The sequence below is a fragment of the Mastomys coucha genome, unplaced genomic scaffold (assembly GCF_008632895.1).
Source record: "Mastomys coucha isolate ucsf_1 unplaced genomic scaffold, UCSF_Mcou_1 pScaffold22, whole genome shotgun sequence".
Taxonomy (NCBI): domain Eukaryota; kingdom Metazoa; phylum Chordata; class Mammalia; order Rodentia; family Muridae; genus Mastomys; species Mastomys coucha.
In genome coordinates, this window is record NW_022196905.1 from 85,223,312 (window position 1) to 85,241,727 (window position 18,416).

Genomic DNA, 18,416 nt, shown 5'->3' on the forward strand with positions numbered 1-18,416 from the left:
GGATTACAGGTGTGCATGCCTCATCCAGCTAAGATCCTCAGTTTAAAATCATTCCTATCCTCCTATATGGAGAGTGGCTGGCACCGTTCTTTTATCAGACAGAAGTTAACAGCATACTTTCTGCCAGGTGCTAGGGATGCCAAAATGCAAGTCATAGAAGTAAAAAGTGTTGCGAGAGGGTTTGCCTCTGAATTCACCATGAAGTGCAGAATAGCCCATAGATGTCCCTGGTGGAGAACCTGACTCAGTTAAGGAGTCTGTGATAGGGGGTGGAGGTGGGAGGGCCTACTATATCTGAGATTGAGAAGCCTGGGGGGGTGTGGGGGCTACTTCTGAGATTGAGAAGCTCTGAGAGAGGCCCTTTACTCAACCATCTGTATCCAACAAAAATAAGAGCATGCACATGGCTGCATGTGGTCTCCCTTTGTGTCATCACTGCCTGGCACTTATGAGTTTTGTGAGATGTAGGAAAGAGTCACAGCTCCATCCCAGGCCTCAGGTCGGTGAAATGAAATGCTCATCTGCTCTCCAGGTTCCCTTCCACGGCCAGCTGCAAAACTGCAGATTCTAAATAACACATGGCAGGATTTCCTAGAGAGTTAACTGTTGCATCACACGCACAGGCTAGCAGTGCTGTAGACACTTCTTCTCCCTTCACCATCTGCCTCCTTCCCCCCCCTTTCTCCCTCCCTCCTTCCACCCCACCCCCCAACTTTCAATAACAAGGGTATCTATCAGGAGTTGGTTTGTTGGGTTTCCTTGGTGACTGTAGACACTTGTGCCTGATTATCATCAATCTCCTGCAGAGGCAGCTCCTTAGGTGACACCTCCCTCCTCCTGTTCATTTGTTCATTTTTGTCTTAGGAAATGAAAACACTAAGAGACTTAGAGAACAGAAAATACTATTACCAGCCTTCTACTCAGCAGCCACACAGATGCTCCTAGGCATACCCCTCCCTTGAGGTGGTTCAGGGACACATAGAGACATTAATCTTTCTTCCCAGAGCCCGGAGCTGTTCCCCAAAGTAGTCCAAAAAGGAGCTGAAGAAAGGAGTTGTTTTCCTTCATGTCCTACAGCCTGTCCTCAGAAGCCATTTTACACGTGTGCCATGGCAGGAGCCGGGGGCTGTGGAGGGTTAGTAAAAGGCCTCTGACCCAGCCTGTGGAAGAGGGCTGAGCTCTGGGGTGAGGGTCCTTGTGTTTGTTTCTGATGCTCACTGCTTGTCCTTTCTGCAGAGCTCTAACCCTCATGTCTGTGCCCATTCCAGGTCTCTCAGCTGCTCAGACAGAGGCCCAAAGGAGCTGGCATTGCCCCTGCATCACCCTATGCCCTGCTGGACCGGCTCAGGCTGCAAAGGCACTGTGGGCTCCTCAGCTCCTCCCGAATCTTCTGGAGCCCCAGATCATCTGAAGCAACTTAGAGCACCTGGCCCTAGGCCACTTTCAGCAGGAATGCATGGCCACTTCCCAGATGCCAGAGCTGCCTCTGTGGCCCCACTCAGCTCCCCTGTGCCATCACCTGTCCTGTCCAGTTACCGTTCACAGCTTGCCATTGATCAGCAGACTGGGCAGCAGTCTCTCCCATCCCCCGCCTCTGCAGTGACCCAGCTTGCCAGCCCAAGAAGCCATGAGCTCAACAGCCCAGCATATGGGCTAGAGGAGGGAATGTGGAAGAGGGCATCCCTGCCTCAGCGACCACCTCCACCTTGGGTGAAATGGGCCCACGACGTCAGAGAGGATGGCCTTGCCGAGGACACCTCGGCACCTGAGTTTGCAAACCTGAAGCACTATAAAAACCAGCCAAGTCTTCCAAGCTCATGCAGCACTTCTGACCCAGACACTCCAGGAAGGATCTCTCTCCGAATATCGGAGTCAGCCCTTCAAGCTTCCCCGCCACCTCGGGGTGACTATGACGATGAAGTGTTCGTGAAGGATTTGTACCCCAAGGTTACTTCAAGCCCCACATTTGAAGCTCTTACCCCACCACCGCCGCCACCGCCTCCTCCACCGAGCCAGGAACCTCTAGCAAATGGTGTGGATGACTTTCCTCCACCTCCTCCCCAAGCCATGTGTGAGGTACTGCTGGACGGTGAGGCGTACAAGGAAGCTGGCGGCGGGTAAGTGAGTAGCCATAGCCCGGGCAAGCCTTTGGTGAGGGCAAGTGGCCATCCTTCCCTCTCAGGTGTTTGCAGCCAGGGTCCCAGGGCATCTCTCTGTTGCCCACAGGAGACCCTAGGGACAGAGGTTCTTTATACAAGTTCAACTCGTATGAAGTTTGCCTTGCAGGGCTAACATTTATTGTGTGCAGAGAAGTGATAATTTAAAGAGCCAAGATCCAGTTCCTCTTGTCTGACTGAGTTTTGGATCAGTTAAAAAAAGTAAGAAATAGAATATGATGGGGAAGGGGCAGCTGGAGAGATGGCTCAGCTGTTAAGAGCACTGACTGCTCTTCCAGGGTTCAATTCCCAGCAACCACATAGTGGCTCACAACCATCTGTAATGGGATCTGACGTCCTCTTCTAGCATGCAAATAGAGCACTCCTGTATTTCAAATAAATAAATAAATACAGAAATGCTTCTTTTGCTGATAGAACAGACATGGGAGAAAACACTGAAATTAGAAGCTGTGCCTCTCAAAGAAGAGGCCAAGATGCAATGGTCACCTTCTGTCTGTAGACACTCCATGCCACACAGGCACAGGGTACAGCTAACACCTGGGGATAGGAAGCCAGGCTGATGTGGAACACACATTTTCCAACACAGTTTCTGAGACTAGTGATTGCTCATAACAGAATTCTCTCTTGGGATCCAGCAAGATAGCTCTGTTGGTAAGGCAGCTTGCTACCAAGCCTGATGACTAGAGTTTGATCCCCAGAACCCCTATGCTAAGAAGGGGAGAACCTGTCCTCTGACTTTCACACGAATACTATGGCACAATGATGCCCCAATAGATAGATAGATAGATAGATAGATAGATAGATAGATAGATAGATAGATAGATAGATAGAAAATAAATGTTTAAAAAAAAAAAGACTCTATAGAGTCAGGCATGATCTTTTAATCAAAGCACTCAGGAGCAGAGGCAGGTGGAGCTCTGTGAGTTCCATGACAGCCAGGGCTATGCAGAGAGAGATAGCCCTGTCTCAAAAACAAAATAACCTCTGTGGGGGTATCATCTCCTGGATGCCACAGAGGCCACTCACCACCACTACCCTCTGCCTGTCTGTACCTCCCAGAAAGCTCTGGGGTCCACTAGCAACATTGTCAAAACTGAATTCCTAGTGAATGTATGTAGGGACCAGCCCTAGGCTCAGGAGAAGGCCCTTTAGAACCCTGTGGTGTGGGAGAGGACCACAGATGTGTCTCCTCAGGCCAGCCACTCCTGCTCTGGGAAGCTGTATCCCTGAGGAAGTGTCTCCGTCACATCTCCTGTGCCCTCATCCTCAGCATCTCCAACTCTCCCCTTAACCGCTCTCTCTTTTCTTCCCTTGGCAGTTCCTGCAGGCTTCCCAGGGTGACAGTCTCAAGGGAAGAGCACGTGTCTGGGGTAGTCCATTCTGAAGGTAGTTCGATAATGACAGCCACACCACCCCAAACTTTGGCGAAAGGTTTAGAAGCAGAGTCCAGCACACCGTCCAGCGTGAGTGCTCAGCCTCAGCTCAGTGGTGCTGGCAAGCAGCCCTGTCCCAGCCAGACCCAAGACCTCAGCTATGAACCTGTTGACAGAACTCAGGATCTCAGAACGAAAACCCACGCTGAGCCCCCGAAGACCTCAGAGGAGATCCGAACAGAGGCTCTTGCCAAGGAAATCGTCCACCAAGACAAGTCTCTGGCGGACATTTTGGATCCGGACTCCAGAATGAAGACGACGATGGACCTGATGGAGGGTTTGTTCCCCAGAGACGCCAGTGTGCTGAAGGACAGTGGCGTGAAAAGGAAAACCGTAGACATCACCAGAGATGCCAATGTGCTGAAGGACAGTGGCACGGAAAGGAAAACCGTAGACGTCACCACCAGGCATAGTGGGTGTGAAGCCAAGACGTAAGTCCCCTGTAGTCCAGAGCCTTGCGCCTCAACTCCTGTGGGGTGATGGTAGTTTGGGATGTGACACGGCCCTACCACGGCCTACTGGCAATGACATTCCATCCCAGCCCTAAGGCAGTGAGTCTGAGGAGGAGGAGGTGGTGGGACAAATGCTCAACAGCAGGAATGAGAGCAGTAGGAACCGTTGTCATTAATAGCCAGAGTTCATTTTCTGTGAGCCATACATCCTTACATAAACATTATTAAAGCTTATCTTCACAGCACTCCTTTGAGAGGACCTCCAGCCACCTCAGAAACACTAAGGTGTTTTAACGTCTTGATCCCCTGAGGCAGGCCCTGGTGTGTGAGAGTGGAAGCTCCCACAGCAATTATCCTGTGTCCCTAACTCAGCAAGTGCATGATTGTCTGTCCTGTCATAGGTCACTTTCAGGGACCTCCCCTAGGCTCAGTGCTGAGAAAGAAACAAAAGACAGGATGTGGCATCTTTATGAGAGGAGGGAGGGGCCTGAAGAAACAGATGTGTTTACTGTATAGGACATTCACTTTGAGGCATTGAGGTGAACCTGTGCTCAAATCCCAAGCTAGTCTCTATGGGAAAAGCTCTCCTGGGTGTGCCAGGGCCACTTAGCTGCCCCCAGCCTCCTCTGGAGGCTGTCGAGCCCTCTGCTGGTCTTGGAACACCGCCCCAGGGCCCAGACGCAGTGGGGAGAACTATGAGCAGTTGTGTTTCCTATTGTGTGGATTTCTTGAGTTATTCTGAGTTTTTCTCACATACTTGGCTAAAGGACTATGAAGAGAAAGATGGAAAGTGGGTTTTATTTCCTTTCTAGTTTTTAATGATAATACTGACAGACTGTGACTCAGCAGTATCTTCCAGACAAGACACAAACAGAACAGTTCACCCAAATACGGGTTTGCCATTTAGAAACTTCCAGCTGATTATAACTGAGTCAGTAGCAGGAACAGTTTTATTTGGGAGGGAGGGAGAAAAGAGCTGTGTGCATAGTTTTTTGCCATTTGTGGGCCATGTTCTCAGAGCGCATCTGGTTCATGGCCTCTCCTCGCCTGTCTCTTCAGTTTCAGATTTGGGGAGTCCAGGCTGTCTTCGGTGCAGTGACATCTCCAGAGTCACACAGTAGTGAACATCACTGCACACTTGCACTACACACAGCAGTCCATTGGACACCACAAGGACCCAAGAATGGGCCCTGGGGTGGTGTTCCAAGACCAGCAGAGGGCTCCAGAGCCTCCAGAGCAGGGGCTAAGTGGCCCTGGCATGTCCAGGAGAGCTTTTCCCACTGAGTTTGCTCAGGATTTGAGCAATTGTTCCCTGTGCAGCTCACCATGGTGTGTGTTAATGGTCATGCTGTTGTTACCTGGCTACTCATTTCACAAAGACCAATGTAGTTTCACATACAGATATCCTTAGAAAAACATTATCTTTGAGAATTTATATTCGCTGGTGAATTTGGTAGTGAAATGGTTCTGCTCCTTCCCGGGGGTTTCAGAAAGACGACATGCACCACCTTCCGGTGAAAGTAAATGTAGTCCTGTTGTTGCAAGACTTGGCAACTAGCATTGTGAGGCTTCATCAGATTCCTGAGCAGCCTAGACGGGACAGGAATCTGGGTATAAGCTGATAGAAGCTGTAACGCATGCATCTGAAGGCTTTTTCCAGCTTTCTAGTCAACTGGATTACACACAGATACATTGCTTAAAGGAAATCAGTGAAGATGTTGTATTTGGTTCTTTAGTAAAATCACAGGATCAGAGTTAAATAATATTATCATTGAAGAGAACTTACTTCCATGAGTCACCCATCGGGTGAGTCTAACCCTGACCCGCACGGAGCATGCCTGAGGATACAGGTTCCCCCCATCTCCTCACAAAAATGAAACAGACTGTGGAAAGCAACTCCACTATGGTAAAGCAAACCTGAGATACTGTGGTTTTCAGCTCTTGGTTTTCTTGGACAGCCCTGAGTCCCTCACTCTCCTGTGTAATCAGCAGGTAGATTTTCCTTTCCAAAACTTTAATTTTTCTTTTCTCCCTCCACTTTTTTTTTTTTAATTTCTCTTGAGATGGAGTATCCTTGGCTGATTTCAAATTCTTGATCCCATGTCTAGCACTGCCCTTAGGAGCTTTGCATCCTGGGTTCGCCTGGTCTTAGGAGCCCAGCACAGTCACTATCAGTAAACTGCTCGTCAGTCACTATTTCTGGGGAGAAATTAAGTAGAACTTTCGCACATTTCTGAGTGAGCCAGTGGTGAAGAGCTGCTCTGAGCTTGAGCTGTGTGTTTCAGGAGCGACCACAAGGAGGCAGTGGGTGTGCTGGTCAACTGCCCCGCTTACTACAGTGTCTCTGCTGCCAAGGCTGAGCTGCTAAACAAAATCAAAGACATGCCAGAGGAGCTGCGGGAGGAGGAGGAGCAGGAGGACGTCAATGAGAAAAAGGTAGGGTGGGGACGCTTGCTTTGCTTCCCCCACGGGGAGCCAAGGCCTTTGTCATGACTGAGGACTGGGGAGCGGCGAATGTGGACCTGTCCCATCTGATGGCTCTGAGCATTCTCAGAGGTCTGTGAGCGGACGGAGCAGTCACCGTCACTCTCATTCTGCAAACGATGAACAAAAGCTTGGAGAGGTGGAGTTATTAGAGGTGTCACAGCTGAGACTGGACCCCCAGGGCCTCTGATGCTGTTCTTGGCAGCTGGTGCTAGCTTATGTCAAGAACAAAGCTAGAGATTAAAAATTTTGCTCAGGGAAAGCAGCGGCTGTCAAGACACGTCTATGAAAAGGTACGGCTGACCTTACACACCTCTAGCTCTTGCAGTTCTCAGAGAAGAGCTTTAAAGCATAGGGTTGAAATGTAACCCTTAGCACCTGGTACTCCTCCAGAGCTTCTAAATGTCAAACATGTTCTGATGGCCTCGCTGTTGCCGCAGCCTCCATGTGTCCTGTGGAGCTCCGGGCCAGGCTGTGCCTGCTGGACAGAGCATCCTTCCACTTTGCCTCTAGCCTCCCTAGGTCCCAGCCGTGCCCTCTGCAAAAGGACATGTGCAGCTTGCTTCAGTGGAGCATGGAATGTGTGCTCTGGTGGCATTGATGTCAGGAGGACGTGCATACGGGATTCTAATTATTGTACATACTTGCCCCAGGCCGTCTTCCTAATGTGTTGGATTAAACCACAGGACATAAGCATACGCATACCCCAGAAACAGGGAAAGCTTTGAGTGGCATCCTGTTAGAAGATTGTGAGCTCCGGGCTGCATGCTGCAACAGCCGCTACAAAACCACATTTCTTCCAACCAAAGGCTTTTCATGCAGATCCCTGCTTTGTTGAACACCTCCTAGCACGTCCCTGTCAGCCCTACTAACTGTGCCCATTTTGTGGGTTTTGTGCTTGGGAATCAGAGGGCTCTGCTCTACCGCAGAGAATGAACTATATATATGCCATTCCATCTTTAACTGAGTATTTTCCTTTGTCCTGTGGTCTGTATATAGGCATCTCTGCATTACAGTAGCAAAGAAGCAAAGTACACATTATGTTTCCTCATCTTCATTTTTAAAGAGATTTGTTATTTTATGTGTATGGGCGATTTGCCTGAAGGAATGTATGTGTATACATACATACATACACACCACATACATGCCTGGTGCCCATGGAGGTCAGATCCTCTGGAACCAGAGTTGCAGGTGGTTGAGCTATCAATGGCTGCTAGAAATGGAACCCGGATCCCATGCAAGAGCAATAAGTACTCTTAACCACTGAGCCACCTCTCCAGCCCCTCGTTTTATATTTCAGCTACTTAATTTACAGAATTAACTCCTCCTCTGAAGAAATGGAGTAGCCTTAGTGAGTTCTGGGCTGGGTGAGGCCTGTTTTGCATTTTTACCACAAAATTCCACCAGCTCTCATATCGGCATGGCTTGTAGCGAAATGAATGGCAGTGGCATTTAAAACTATTCCACTCTGCTGCTCTTGAGAGCGCTGTGGCTGTTAGACAGCAATGGCTCCTTGGATCACCGCCTCCCATTTCTGCTGAGCTTTACTTGTGGAGCTCCAGGTTCCTCTCTGGCCTTGTTTCCTCTCATCCTGAGAGAAATTCCCTTTAGCATTTCCCTCAGAATAGATCTGCAGTGATGTGGTTTTGTCTGCACACATCCAGAACAGTCTCATCCCAGAAGGACGCTTTCACTGCATGTGAAGTCCGGGCTGGCCATCTTTTGTCGGTATGCAGACATGTTGTTTTCTGTTACCTCTGAGAAACAGTTTCCAGGCATTTAAATGTAATGTTCCTCCAGGTGGCTGCCTGCTTCTGCTCACCACACGCCTGTCATCACTCTGCTTGTGGTGTGTGTGCACGGAGCTACTTGAGGCTATGGATAGATAGGGGCGTTTTTCAACCACTATTCGATGTGTATTTAGTTACACATCAGTTATCTTATGCATAATAATTCTTCTGTTAGGATGATTCGGTGTTAGAGTTTCTCATACCCCGTGACTTCCCAAAGCTCTGTTCTTCACATTGGTTAGTTTGTGTCCATCTGACCTCAGGTTCATTCCTGCTAGTGATTTTGTTCTTTCAGATTATCATCATTTTCAGTTCTAAACTTTCCTCTTTTTTTTTTTTTTTTTTTTTTTTTTTTTTTTTTTTTTTTTTTTGAGGCAGGGTTTCTCTGTGTAGCCCTAGCTGTCCTGCAACTCACTTTGTAGACCAGGCCTCGAACTTAGAAATCCACCTGCCTCTGCCTCCCAAGTGTGCCATCACTGCCTGGCTTAAACTTTCCATTTTGTAGTTTTCTCTTTTTTTCCATTTCCATTTTTGCTTGAATCTTCAAGTGCGTTTGCTCTTATCATGAAGAAGAATGCTTATTTAAGAAAACAATTTTTTTTTTATTTTATTTTATTTTATTTTTTTTGGTTTTCTGAGGCAGGGTTTCTATGTGTAGCCCTGGCTGTCCTGGAACTCACTCTGTAGACCAGGCTGGCCTCGAACTCAGAAATCTGCCTGCCTCTGCCTCACAAGTGCTGGGATTAAAGGTGTACACTACCACTGTCTGGCTTTAAGAAAACATTTTTAAAGACTATGGTAATCCTAATGTAAGAATTATCTCCAGTGTAGCATCAGTGTGTTACCTTGTCTGATCATTTATACCTGAATAACTGTATATTGTATTGTGAGGCTCTGATCCTGGTACAGCCCTCTGTAGAATGTTGATTAAGGCAGGCCTTGTTATTGTATGCCCAGACCGTAAGTTCTGTCTTGCCTTTGGATAGTGGTTCCAGCACCAATTTCAGTTTGGTAGGTTTTGTGAGGTTATGTGGCTCTGTCCTCACTGAGCCCCTCTGGTTTTAGTTAGGGACTTGAGCAACATTTCTGACACACAGAAGTTCTCAGAGCCTTTGTTGTACGCTTTGTCTCTCCCTACATGTGCCACTTAAAAGTGAGCCCCCCATCCCCCAGTCCTGAGAGTTCATGCCAAGTTTCACACGTCTTCTGGCTTAGCTACTTACTCTCAAGGGATTTCCCAGTCTTGGCTCCCAGGCATTCCTGTTCTAAGTCCTGTAGCCGAACAGACGGGTCCTCACTCATAGCAGCCTATGCAGTTATGCAGTTCCTTAGTGACGAGAAGGAAAATGGAGTGGGGATTCCCTCACACTCTAGACCCAGGGTTCATTACTCTAGCTCCCAGGAAGGTTTCTGGGGTACCTGAACCACCACTGTGGGGTGGGCCTCCCTGAGTGGAGCCACATTGGAGGCAGAGCTGGGAGAGGAGAGAGAGAGAGAGAGAGAGAGAGAGAGAGAGAGAGAGAGAGAGAGAGAGAGAGAGAGAGAGAGAGAGAGAGAGAAAGAAAGCTCAGGCTCCCACACCAGCTCCCTCAAGCCTCCTCCAGCTCTGCAAACAAAGTTCTCTCAGTTTGCTCCTAGGTTGTCAAAGGATGAAAAGGCTGAAACTCACCCATTTGGGTTGCTGGTGTGCACTCTTGTTGGTCTCAGAATGTCCCCAGAACCCCAGGATTTAATTATAACATGCAAAAGAGGGAAGCTGTGGCAGTTATGCCCCCACACCAGAGGTCTCCTGCTGGGGCTTGGCAGAAGGCAGACAGATTGTCTGGTGGGGTGGGAGGGAAGTGCAGTCACAGGAAGGTGGTGCAGCCGTGATGCACAAGAGATTTTTGAAAGAGGAGTTGTTGTTGTTGTTGTTTAAGAACAAGCAGGAGCTGGTGGTGGATTAGTTGTGGAGGGTGGAAGAAGGGTGGTCAGGATGAGTCCCAGCTCCAAGTTGCTGTGCACATTGTCTGGGAAGATGGTCGGCCTTGCATCCTATGGGACCTTAACTGGCACCAAGGGACCCTCTCAAATAGTTACAGTGACGTTCTAGTTACAAGCCTCCTGGCTGAGAAGTGGGGCAGGATTCTTAGTAGAGATCTTGCTGGAGATGTTTGACATCACTGTTAGACCCAATCACCTCTGCTTTGATCACATTACATAACGTGGGATGGAAGTCTGGCTTCGTCCATCTGAAACTGCCTCAACTTTCTAAAGCTCAGCCAAAGACAGCAGTTAACACACAGGGTCCGGGATCTTAAATTTACAACAGAAACAAGCCTGTCAGGTAGAAATGGTTTTGCCAGGTGTAGGCAGAAGCCTGAACTCCACTCTGCCTCAGCCAGAAGTGCCCAATTTTTCGAGAGATTAAAAACAGCCAACAGAAGCTAAGTGTTTTTGTAATGGTGTTTTGGGGAATTGCTGCGACACAAGCCTCAGAGCAGGGGCAGGCAGTGCTGCCCAGTGGGGAAGTTGGGCAGTGTCTCCCAGGCACCTACTTCAAGTGCTGGACTTTGTTCAAACTGTGACCTGACCTTGTGATAGCACAGAAAACAAGGCGTGTCCATATGTTTGTCTTCCAGTGTGCATGCATTTGAGCCTCATAACACTCCTGAGAGGTATTTTAAAGTACTAATTGAAGTCAGCACTCTGGAGCCAGACAACCTGGGTTTAAGCCTGGCTCTGCCACTTCCTGTTTGGGTTGGGGTGTGTTCCATACCCTCACTGTGCTTATCAGCGAAGCTGGGACAACACCTGTGTTGTTGGGCTGTGGAAGCAGTGATTGAGTTGTGAGGCTCTGCTTCTGCCTGACACAGAACATGAGATCAATAAGACATGATCTTCCTTAGGCAGGAGGGGCTGTCTTCTTGCTGATGGCACAGGTGAAGTGACTGCCTGGCAGTGATCCAGTCAGAGCTGGTCTCCGACACCAGAGTCCGTGCTCCTCTGCTGATGAGGGAGAAAGACCCAGCGGGATGCTTCGTGTGCAGATGGTGTGCTGAACTATGTTTAGAAAAAGAACCCATATAAATAGCATCTCACACGGCCTGAGTTAGCAGTTTGTCAGATGAGAAGCTAAGTGGGGAAATGTCAGTGGCTTACAAGTTAAGTAGCTCCTGTGAGATACTAGTGTATTATTAGAAATCTCTTTCATGGGCTGAGGAGAAGGCTGCCGTTAAGAGCACTTTGTGCTCTTGCAGAAGACCCAGGTTCAGTTCCCTGCAACCATATTGAGTGGCTCACAACTCCTCTAACTCCAGCTTTTGGGGATCTGACTCTCTCTTCTGGTTTCAAAGGCATCTATATACATACACACATAGTGCGCATACATACAGCAGGTACATGTATAAATAAGAAAAAAATTTTATTCCCTTCTCCTGCCCTAAGTGAATTCTGTTAAATTTGGGTTTTGTTGTTGGGTTTTGTTTTTTGGGGTTTTTTTGTTTGTTTGTTTTTCGAGACAGGGTTTCTCTGTAGCCCAGGCTGGCCTCAAACTCAGAAATCCAGCTTCCCCCTTGATGCCTGCAGTTGCTCAGACCCTCTTCACTGTACTCTCAAACCCAGATCTCCAGAGTTGAAGCCTTGGTGAACAAAGCTGGCATTCCATCTATCCACTGTGAGGCAGGGCTGACTGAGGTGCCTGCTCAGTAGTCTACGCACTACCTTACTGTAAAAAGTACAGAATGCACGCAGGCTTCTGTGCTGTGCTGGTGTGGCTCTGCCCAGTGTCCATGCCTTCAAGAACCAGAGCTGGGTCTGGACAGAAGGACCCAGCTGACTAGACGTGGACCCTGACCCCAGAGTGCCATAGGATCTCCCGTACACCAAGCTGCATGCTCCCAGCCGTCCTGCCAGCACTGCGTACTGCTTAGGGCCTGAGAGCCAGCAAGCTGACTCCAGCAGACTAGCAGGTGAATGGGGGACTGGGTATTATTACAAGAACCCCCACATGCTGAGACATCTTGACCACCCTGGGTCAGACCTGAGCAAAGGTCTTGCTGTGTAGCCACAGTTTGCCTGGACCTCACTGTGTTCCAGGTCTTGGCCTTGAACTCACAGCCATCCTTGCCGCCTTCCTCCAAGTGCCAGGACTGCAGGAGTTTACCAACATGCCGAGCTCAGAGGCAGCTGTACCTGCAAGATTAAAAAAGACCAGGGCTGACAGTCTCCTAGCAGTGGGCCATTGTCATGCAGTAATGCACAGGGTTGCACTGGGCGACCGACCTGATGCTGTCTGCTGTCTTCCACCTCAGTGTTGTCTTCAGCTCCACTCTTCATTCGCACAAACTTACCCAAGCTCTGCACTAATAGGCAACTAGTAGTGAAGTCTGCTGCTCTCTCCCGCTGTGATGGTTGCCAGTGGAGGATGCTTTTGGGGTGGGGTAATAGAGAACATAATTAACCCTAAGTAATATTCCCTCCCACTCTTGTTACCCTGGGTTGAGTCTTCGGTTGAGGGAATGCTTAGACACTACACAGCTTTCCCCCTAGAAGCGCAACTTGTAGTGCTAGAAGTGCTGGCTTCAGGGTGCAGGTTGTACAGTTCCCTCGTGAGTGTATTTCTGACCATGATGGGGTGAAAGCAAAACATCTCCAGTCCTTTGTTTTCCAAGGCTGGACATAGTGTTGCATGCCTATAATCCTAGCACTCAACAGGCAGAGGCAGGGAGAATTGTCACAAGTTCTTAGCCAGAGCTGTCTACATAGTCTCTTCCAAGCAAACCTGGGCTGTAAAGCAAGACCTCTCCTCCCCCCGCCCCAGAGGTTGTAATAAACAACAACAGAATGCACAGGATATGTCTGTGTAGCTTCCTTTTATAAGTTCAGAAATTTGTAATTAGGGGCTTAAATTACATAGTCCTTGTAAGCAGGCCTGGATTTAGTTAAAAGGCAAAGCTGAGTGGCTTTCTGAAACAGTGTCTGCTGTCAGTGTTTGTAATGATCATGTGAGGAGAGCCCATCTGATGATGCATTGGCCTTAGGTGGGCACCTCCCCAAGTCTCACCCTCCCCTGCTGTATGTGGAGGACTAGATGAGGCAGAGCATGTAGCTCAAGGCCAGCTAATACAGCTCGGTTCTCAGACTGTGGGCAAGTCTCTTCACTCTGGGCCATGGCTGCTCTTTTGTAGAAGATGATGTTCACCATGCCCCTCCCTTCTTGCTTGTGGTATTGTGCCCAGTAAGAATGAAAGGACATTGAATGAGAAGTTAACAAACCAGTTGGAAAGGCAGAACCGTATGTACCGTCACACAGTGGGAATATGACTAGTCCACATGTAATCAGGTATGGGCTGATGAACACTGAATAGGCTCAAAGAATGGCAGTTGTACACATTCAGGGAAAGGAAAAAAAAGTTCTGATTTGAGTCATCGGTCCTCACAGAGCTGAGGAGCTTTCAGCTGAGCCTTGAAGGCAAGGTGGGGCCAGGAGTGCCCATCCACCTTACAGCAGCTCTGGCTCATCTTTGTTATGTGGCTCTCTGTCATTCTAGGCTGAGCTCATTGGAAGCCTCACCCACAAGCTGGAGACCCTCCAGGAAGCAAAGGGGAGTCTGCTCATGGACATCAAACTGAACAATGCCCTGGGAGAAGAGGTGGAGGCTATGATCAGTGAGCTCTGCAAACCCAACGAGTTTGACAAATACAAGATGTTCATAGGGGACTTGGACAAGGTGGTCAACCTGCTGCTCTCCCTGTCTGGACGCCTTGCCAGAGTGGAGAACGTCCTTAGTGGCCTTGGTGAAGATGCCAGTAAAGAAGAAAGGGTATGTGGCCTAGCAGGTTACTGTCTGAGCCTTCTGTCCATAGAGATGCTTCTCCCAGATGACAATCGCTGTGGAGTTGGGAGAGCATCTTCTAGGTGGGACTCAGTGTGGACACTTAGGGCAAATACATGGGGCCCAGGTGACACTCTCCTACCTCGCCTCTTCATAGAGATAAAAACACACTAGACATTTAAGGGAAAGGAAGACCACAGAACCATTGGGATAAGAGCTCCAGGGAATCTGTACGATGGGCCCAGCCATGGGCAGGCACGTGGGCTTGGCTGCACTCTCCCTCCAGTTATGACAGACACTGGGCTTCCCGCTTCATGTGCAGTGTTCTGAATCCTTACCATGCTGCATTAGGGCTTGGCCTCCCTAAGAAACTAAAAATATCGGTAGAAAGAAGACAGCTGGCTGACCCAGTCAATACCAAATCCAGCATCTCCATGCCGTGCTGGTAGTGGGGTAGAGGAGGAGTGTCCATAGGCTTCAGATCTGCAGGCTTTCACTGAGACACAGAGAAGTGTGTGAAGCTTTGATGCCGACGGTGCTAGGAGCTCAGGCTGTGGCCTCACAATTCTCCTTATGGTGAGACAGGCATGGTGTGTTTAATTCAAGCCTCAGACCGAGTTAGGGAAAGAACTGTGAGAGTGGGGACATTGATAAAATGTACCTGTTAACTTTTTACTGCTTTCTAGGCATTATTATAGAAATCTTATGAGTTGGCTGGGCATGGTGGTGGTGGGCACACACCTTTAATCCCTTGGAGAGGCTGAGGCAGGCAGATTGCTGATTCAAGTCCAGCATGGTCTACATGGCATTCCAGGCCAGCCAGGGATGCACTGTGAGACCCCATCTCCAAAAGATCTGACAAATGAGATTGTAGGACTTGAGGCAGAGTCACAGGGGCTTTAGCAATCCTAAGTAAGGTACTAAGGGATGTTTAAGTCACTGCGCTTCATGATTGAATTCCATTTTACATTTTCTCACTCATTTGGGCCTGAAAGGTCTGAAAACTATTCTATTTAAAATTCTTTTAAAGTACTTACTTTTTTTCTTTCTTTTGGTTTTTCGAGACAGGGTTTCTCTGTGTAGCCCTGGCTGTCCTGGAACTCACTCTGTAGACCAGGCTAGCCTTGAACTCAGAAATCCTCCTGCCTCTGCCTCCCAAGTGCTAGGATTAAAGGCATGTGCTACCACTGTCCGGCTAAAGTACTTACTGTGGCATTTACACTGTGTCAAGTGGATGCAGGAACACATGAAGTATTTTCTAGAAAGTCGATGAGCCCTGCAGAGGTGGGCAGCTTACCACTGGGCTGGTATAGGAAACTCAAGTATGACATCAGCATCCTTGTTGAACAGAGTTTTATTCGTGATTAGAGGCCAAGAAGAAACCTGGGATGACAGGGTTATTGGTTTTGTTAAAGATGAGGAATATATTCCTATTGTTACAGATTGGGAGGTGGGTCCTCAAGACTGCCACACTTGTTTTCTCACTAGTTTGGGGGTTTTGTTTCTTGAATCACCAGGAGGTCCTGTTAAAACACAGATTTCAGAGCCCTGTCTTCAAAGGTTTAAAAAAAATAAACTTTTTAAAAGCTTATTTATCTTTATTTTATATGTATGGGTATTTGCCTGTATAAATGTATGTGCACCCTGTGTGCATTACCAGAAGAGGCCAGAAGAGGGCATAGATTGTCCTGGTATGGGAGTTTGAGGCATTGTTACTGCCATGTGAATGCTGGGAATCGAACTCAGGTACTCTGGAAGAACAGTCGTCTGTGCTCTGAACCAGGGCTCCATCTCTCCAGCCCCCTGCAGAGTTTTTGATTCAGTAGATGGAGAGGCAGCTGAGAATCTATAACACATCCCCAAGGGGACACAAAGTACTCAGAGAACTTGAGGATTGACTCAGTAAGTGTAGGCCTAAAAAGGGCAGGTGGTTACCACAGAGTGTTCAAGATAAGGACAGTAAATAAATAATAATAATAATTTACATACATACATACATCCTTAGCACTGTTGAGTAGAGCAGTGGTTTGCAGTCCTGTGAGAGGCAGGACTCTGCGTCCCTGTGTCCTGGCTGACTCACCTTCCTTTTACCCTGGCAGAGTTCTCTGAATGAGAAAAGGAAGGTTCTGGCAGGCCAGCATGAGGATGCACGGGAGCTCAAGGAGAACCTGGACCGGAGGGAGCGCGTGGTGCTGGATATCCTGGCCAATTACCTGTCGGCAGAGCAGCTCCAGGACTACCAGCACTTCGTGAAAATGAAGTCTACGCTCCTCATCGAGCAGCGGAAGCTGGATGACAAGATAAAGCTGGGCCAGGAGCAGGTCAGGTGTCTGCTGGAGTCGCTTCCCTCAGACTTCAGGCCCAAGGCAGGGGCCATCTCCCTGCCCCCAGCCCTCACCAGCCATGTGACTCCTGCGGGAGGCCCTGTATTTGGTGGCATTTTCCCAACGTTGACCTCTCCTCTTTAACCGCTCCTGGAAGACCTGAGCAAAAGATGCCACTCTCAACACTGTTTAATATGAAAGAGATTTCACTACAAACTGCGGTTTGGGTTGTGGGTTTTGGGGGCTTCCTGAGTGAAAGGAAGAGACTGCGGGAATCTTTCTTGCCTTTCACCGCTGGTCTTCTGTGAGCTTGCATGCTCTGTGAAAGGAAAGTCAGTGACCTGCGACGGATGGAGGGTGTCCCATGCAGGTTTCCCCGGGGTGAGGCAGTGGAGATGAGTGCGTGGCACCCTCAGGAATGTATCCATAGTGGCCTTCCTTGCTGGTGGGCAGTGCACCCTGATACCAGGGCACAAGTACCAGTCTTCAACACAAAGCCTTAAAAAGACACACACACATTAAGAAAACTGTAAAACCCCTGAACATTTTTGTTATTTATATTTTTAAAAATGAAAAAGATCATTATGTTTGTGTGCTAACCACTTACTTGATTCTATTTTGTGGTGGATGTAGACAATTATGTTTGAGCTTTGTATTTCGTGAAAACCTTAATGAAGAATTCCAAAGATAGTCAAATTGAATATGGAGATTTTTGTGGGCTTTTCTTCTGCTCATTTGCTTTTTTAAAAATCTATTTTGGTGTGGGCGGGTGGAAAATCTATTTTGTGTGTATATATTTGGTATTGGGTGGCTGTGTGTGCCATAGTACTCGTGTAGAATTAGACAACAACTTTATGTGAGTTCTGAGGCTTGAACCTGGGTCATCAGGTTTGGCATCGCAACAAGTCCTTTCACCCACTGAGCCCTGTCTCCAGCCCTTGTCAGACGTTAATAAAGACCAGCGGCCATTCTGCACTTGTGCTGTACTGTGAGAGCCCGGTTTCCGCGGTGCTCTTGCTGCATCTTGAGGAGGAGAGCTCAGTGGTGACTTCTTGGGCTGTGCTCCTTCACCAGTTTATTGACGAAGACAAGAGTTCTCAAACCTGTAAGAAATAAGTCTAAACCAGTTCCAAACCGAATCCATGCTGCCATCCCACACAGGAAGCACTTACGAAGCTACATAGTCAGGATATTTTAATATTTTCTAGAAAGCTGGTTTTCCTAAATGTCAGACCTGTGGATCATGAGAACTGATTTCTATTGTCAAATTTCAATGAGAGCGTGTGAGGGGTTCTGTGGCCCAAGGTACAAGTCTACTCAAATCAGGATGACAGTGTAGCCAGGCTGTATATAGCCACCGGAGAAGGTAAGAGCCTCATATTTTGGGCAGGTGACACACCACAAACTGTTTCTGCTTGTTGTTGACTTAGAGGCCACCCAGAAGTTTCTTGGCAGCCATCAAGCCAAAGCTGTTGCTCTGTTCTGTGGATCTTAGAGACTATGCAAGTGCTCTGTTCTGTGGATCTTAGAGACTATGCAAGTGCTCTGACTCACTCGGGCCAGCATTGTTCCCAGGGCTCTGTTCTAATGTTCAGAGGGGCATCATGCCTTAGGAGGCCAGAGAGACCAGCTACTTAGCAGCCCACACTGCACAGCTGGTTATTCTGAAGTTACTACATACACCCAACTGACATTTCGATAGCTCTGGACCAATCAGAAGCCTGAAACCCGTGCCTGTGGGTAATTGTCTTTCCCAGCAAATGCTTACGGGTTTCTCAGTAAAATGCCTTGGAGGAATCTGGGGCTCCCAGGATGCAACACTGTCTAAAATTACTTTTCAAGGACAGTGAGGTGACTCAGCAGGTAAAGGTGCTTGCTGCCGAGCCTAAGGACCTTGAGTTCCATCCCTCCAACTGCACAGTAGAAATAGAGAACCCGCT

The 18,416-nt window shown here is 48.4% G+C and overlaps 1 protein-coding gene across 5 annotated transcripts in view; it reads left to right on the top strand.

Moving 5' to 3' along the window:
• Positions 1–17,183, top strand: part of Shroom3 (shroom family member 3) — a 312,505-nt gene extending 295,322 nt beyond the window's left edge. For all 5 annotated transcript variants that reach the window (XM_031391054.1, XM_031391058.1, XM_031391059.1 and 2 more), the window contains 5 exons: positions 1,269–2,117; positions 3,496–4,041; positions 6,348–6,498; positions 13,868–14,140; positions 16,252–17,183. In XM_031391054.1, coding sequence (XP_031246914.1) covers positions 1,269–2,117; positions 3,496–4,041; positions 6,348–6,498; positions 13,868–14,140; positions 16,252–16,620 — 2,188 coding nt within the window. In that variant the 3' untranslated portion in view covers positions 16,621–17,183. The remainder of the gene's footprint in view (positions 1–1,268; positions 2,118–3,495; positions 4,042–6,347; positions 6,499–13,867; positions 14,141–16,251) is intronic.
• The last annotated feature ends 1,233 nt before the right edge of the window (positions 17,184–18,416 follow it).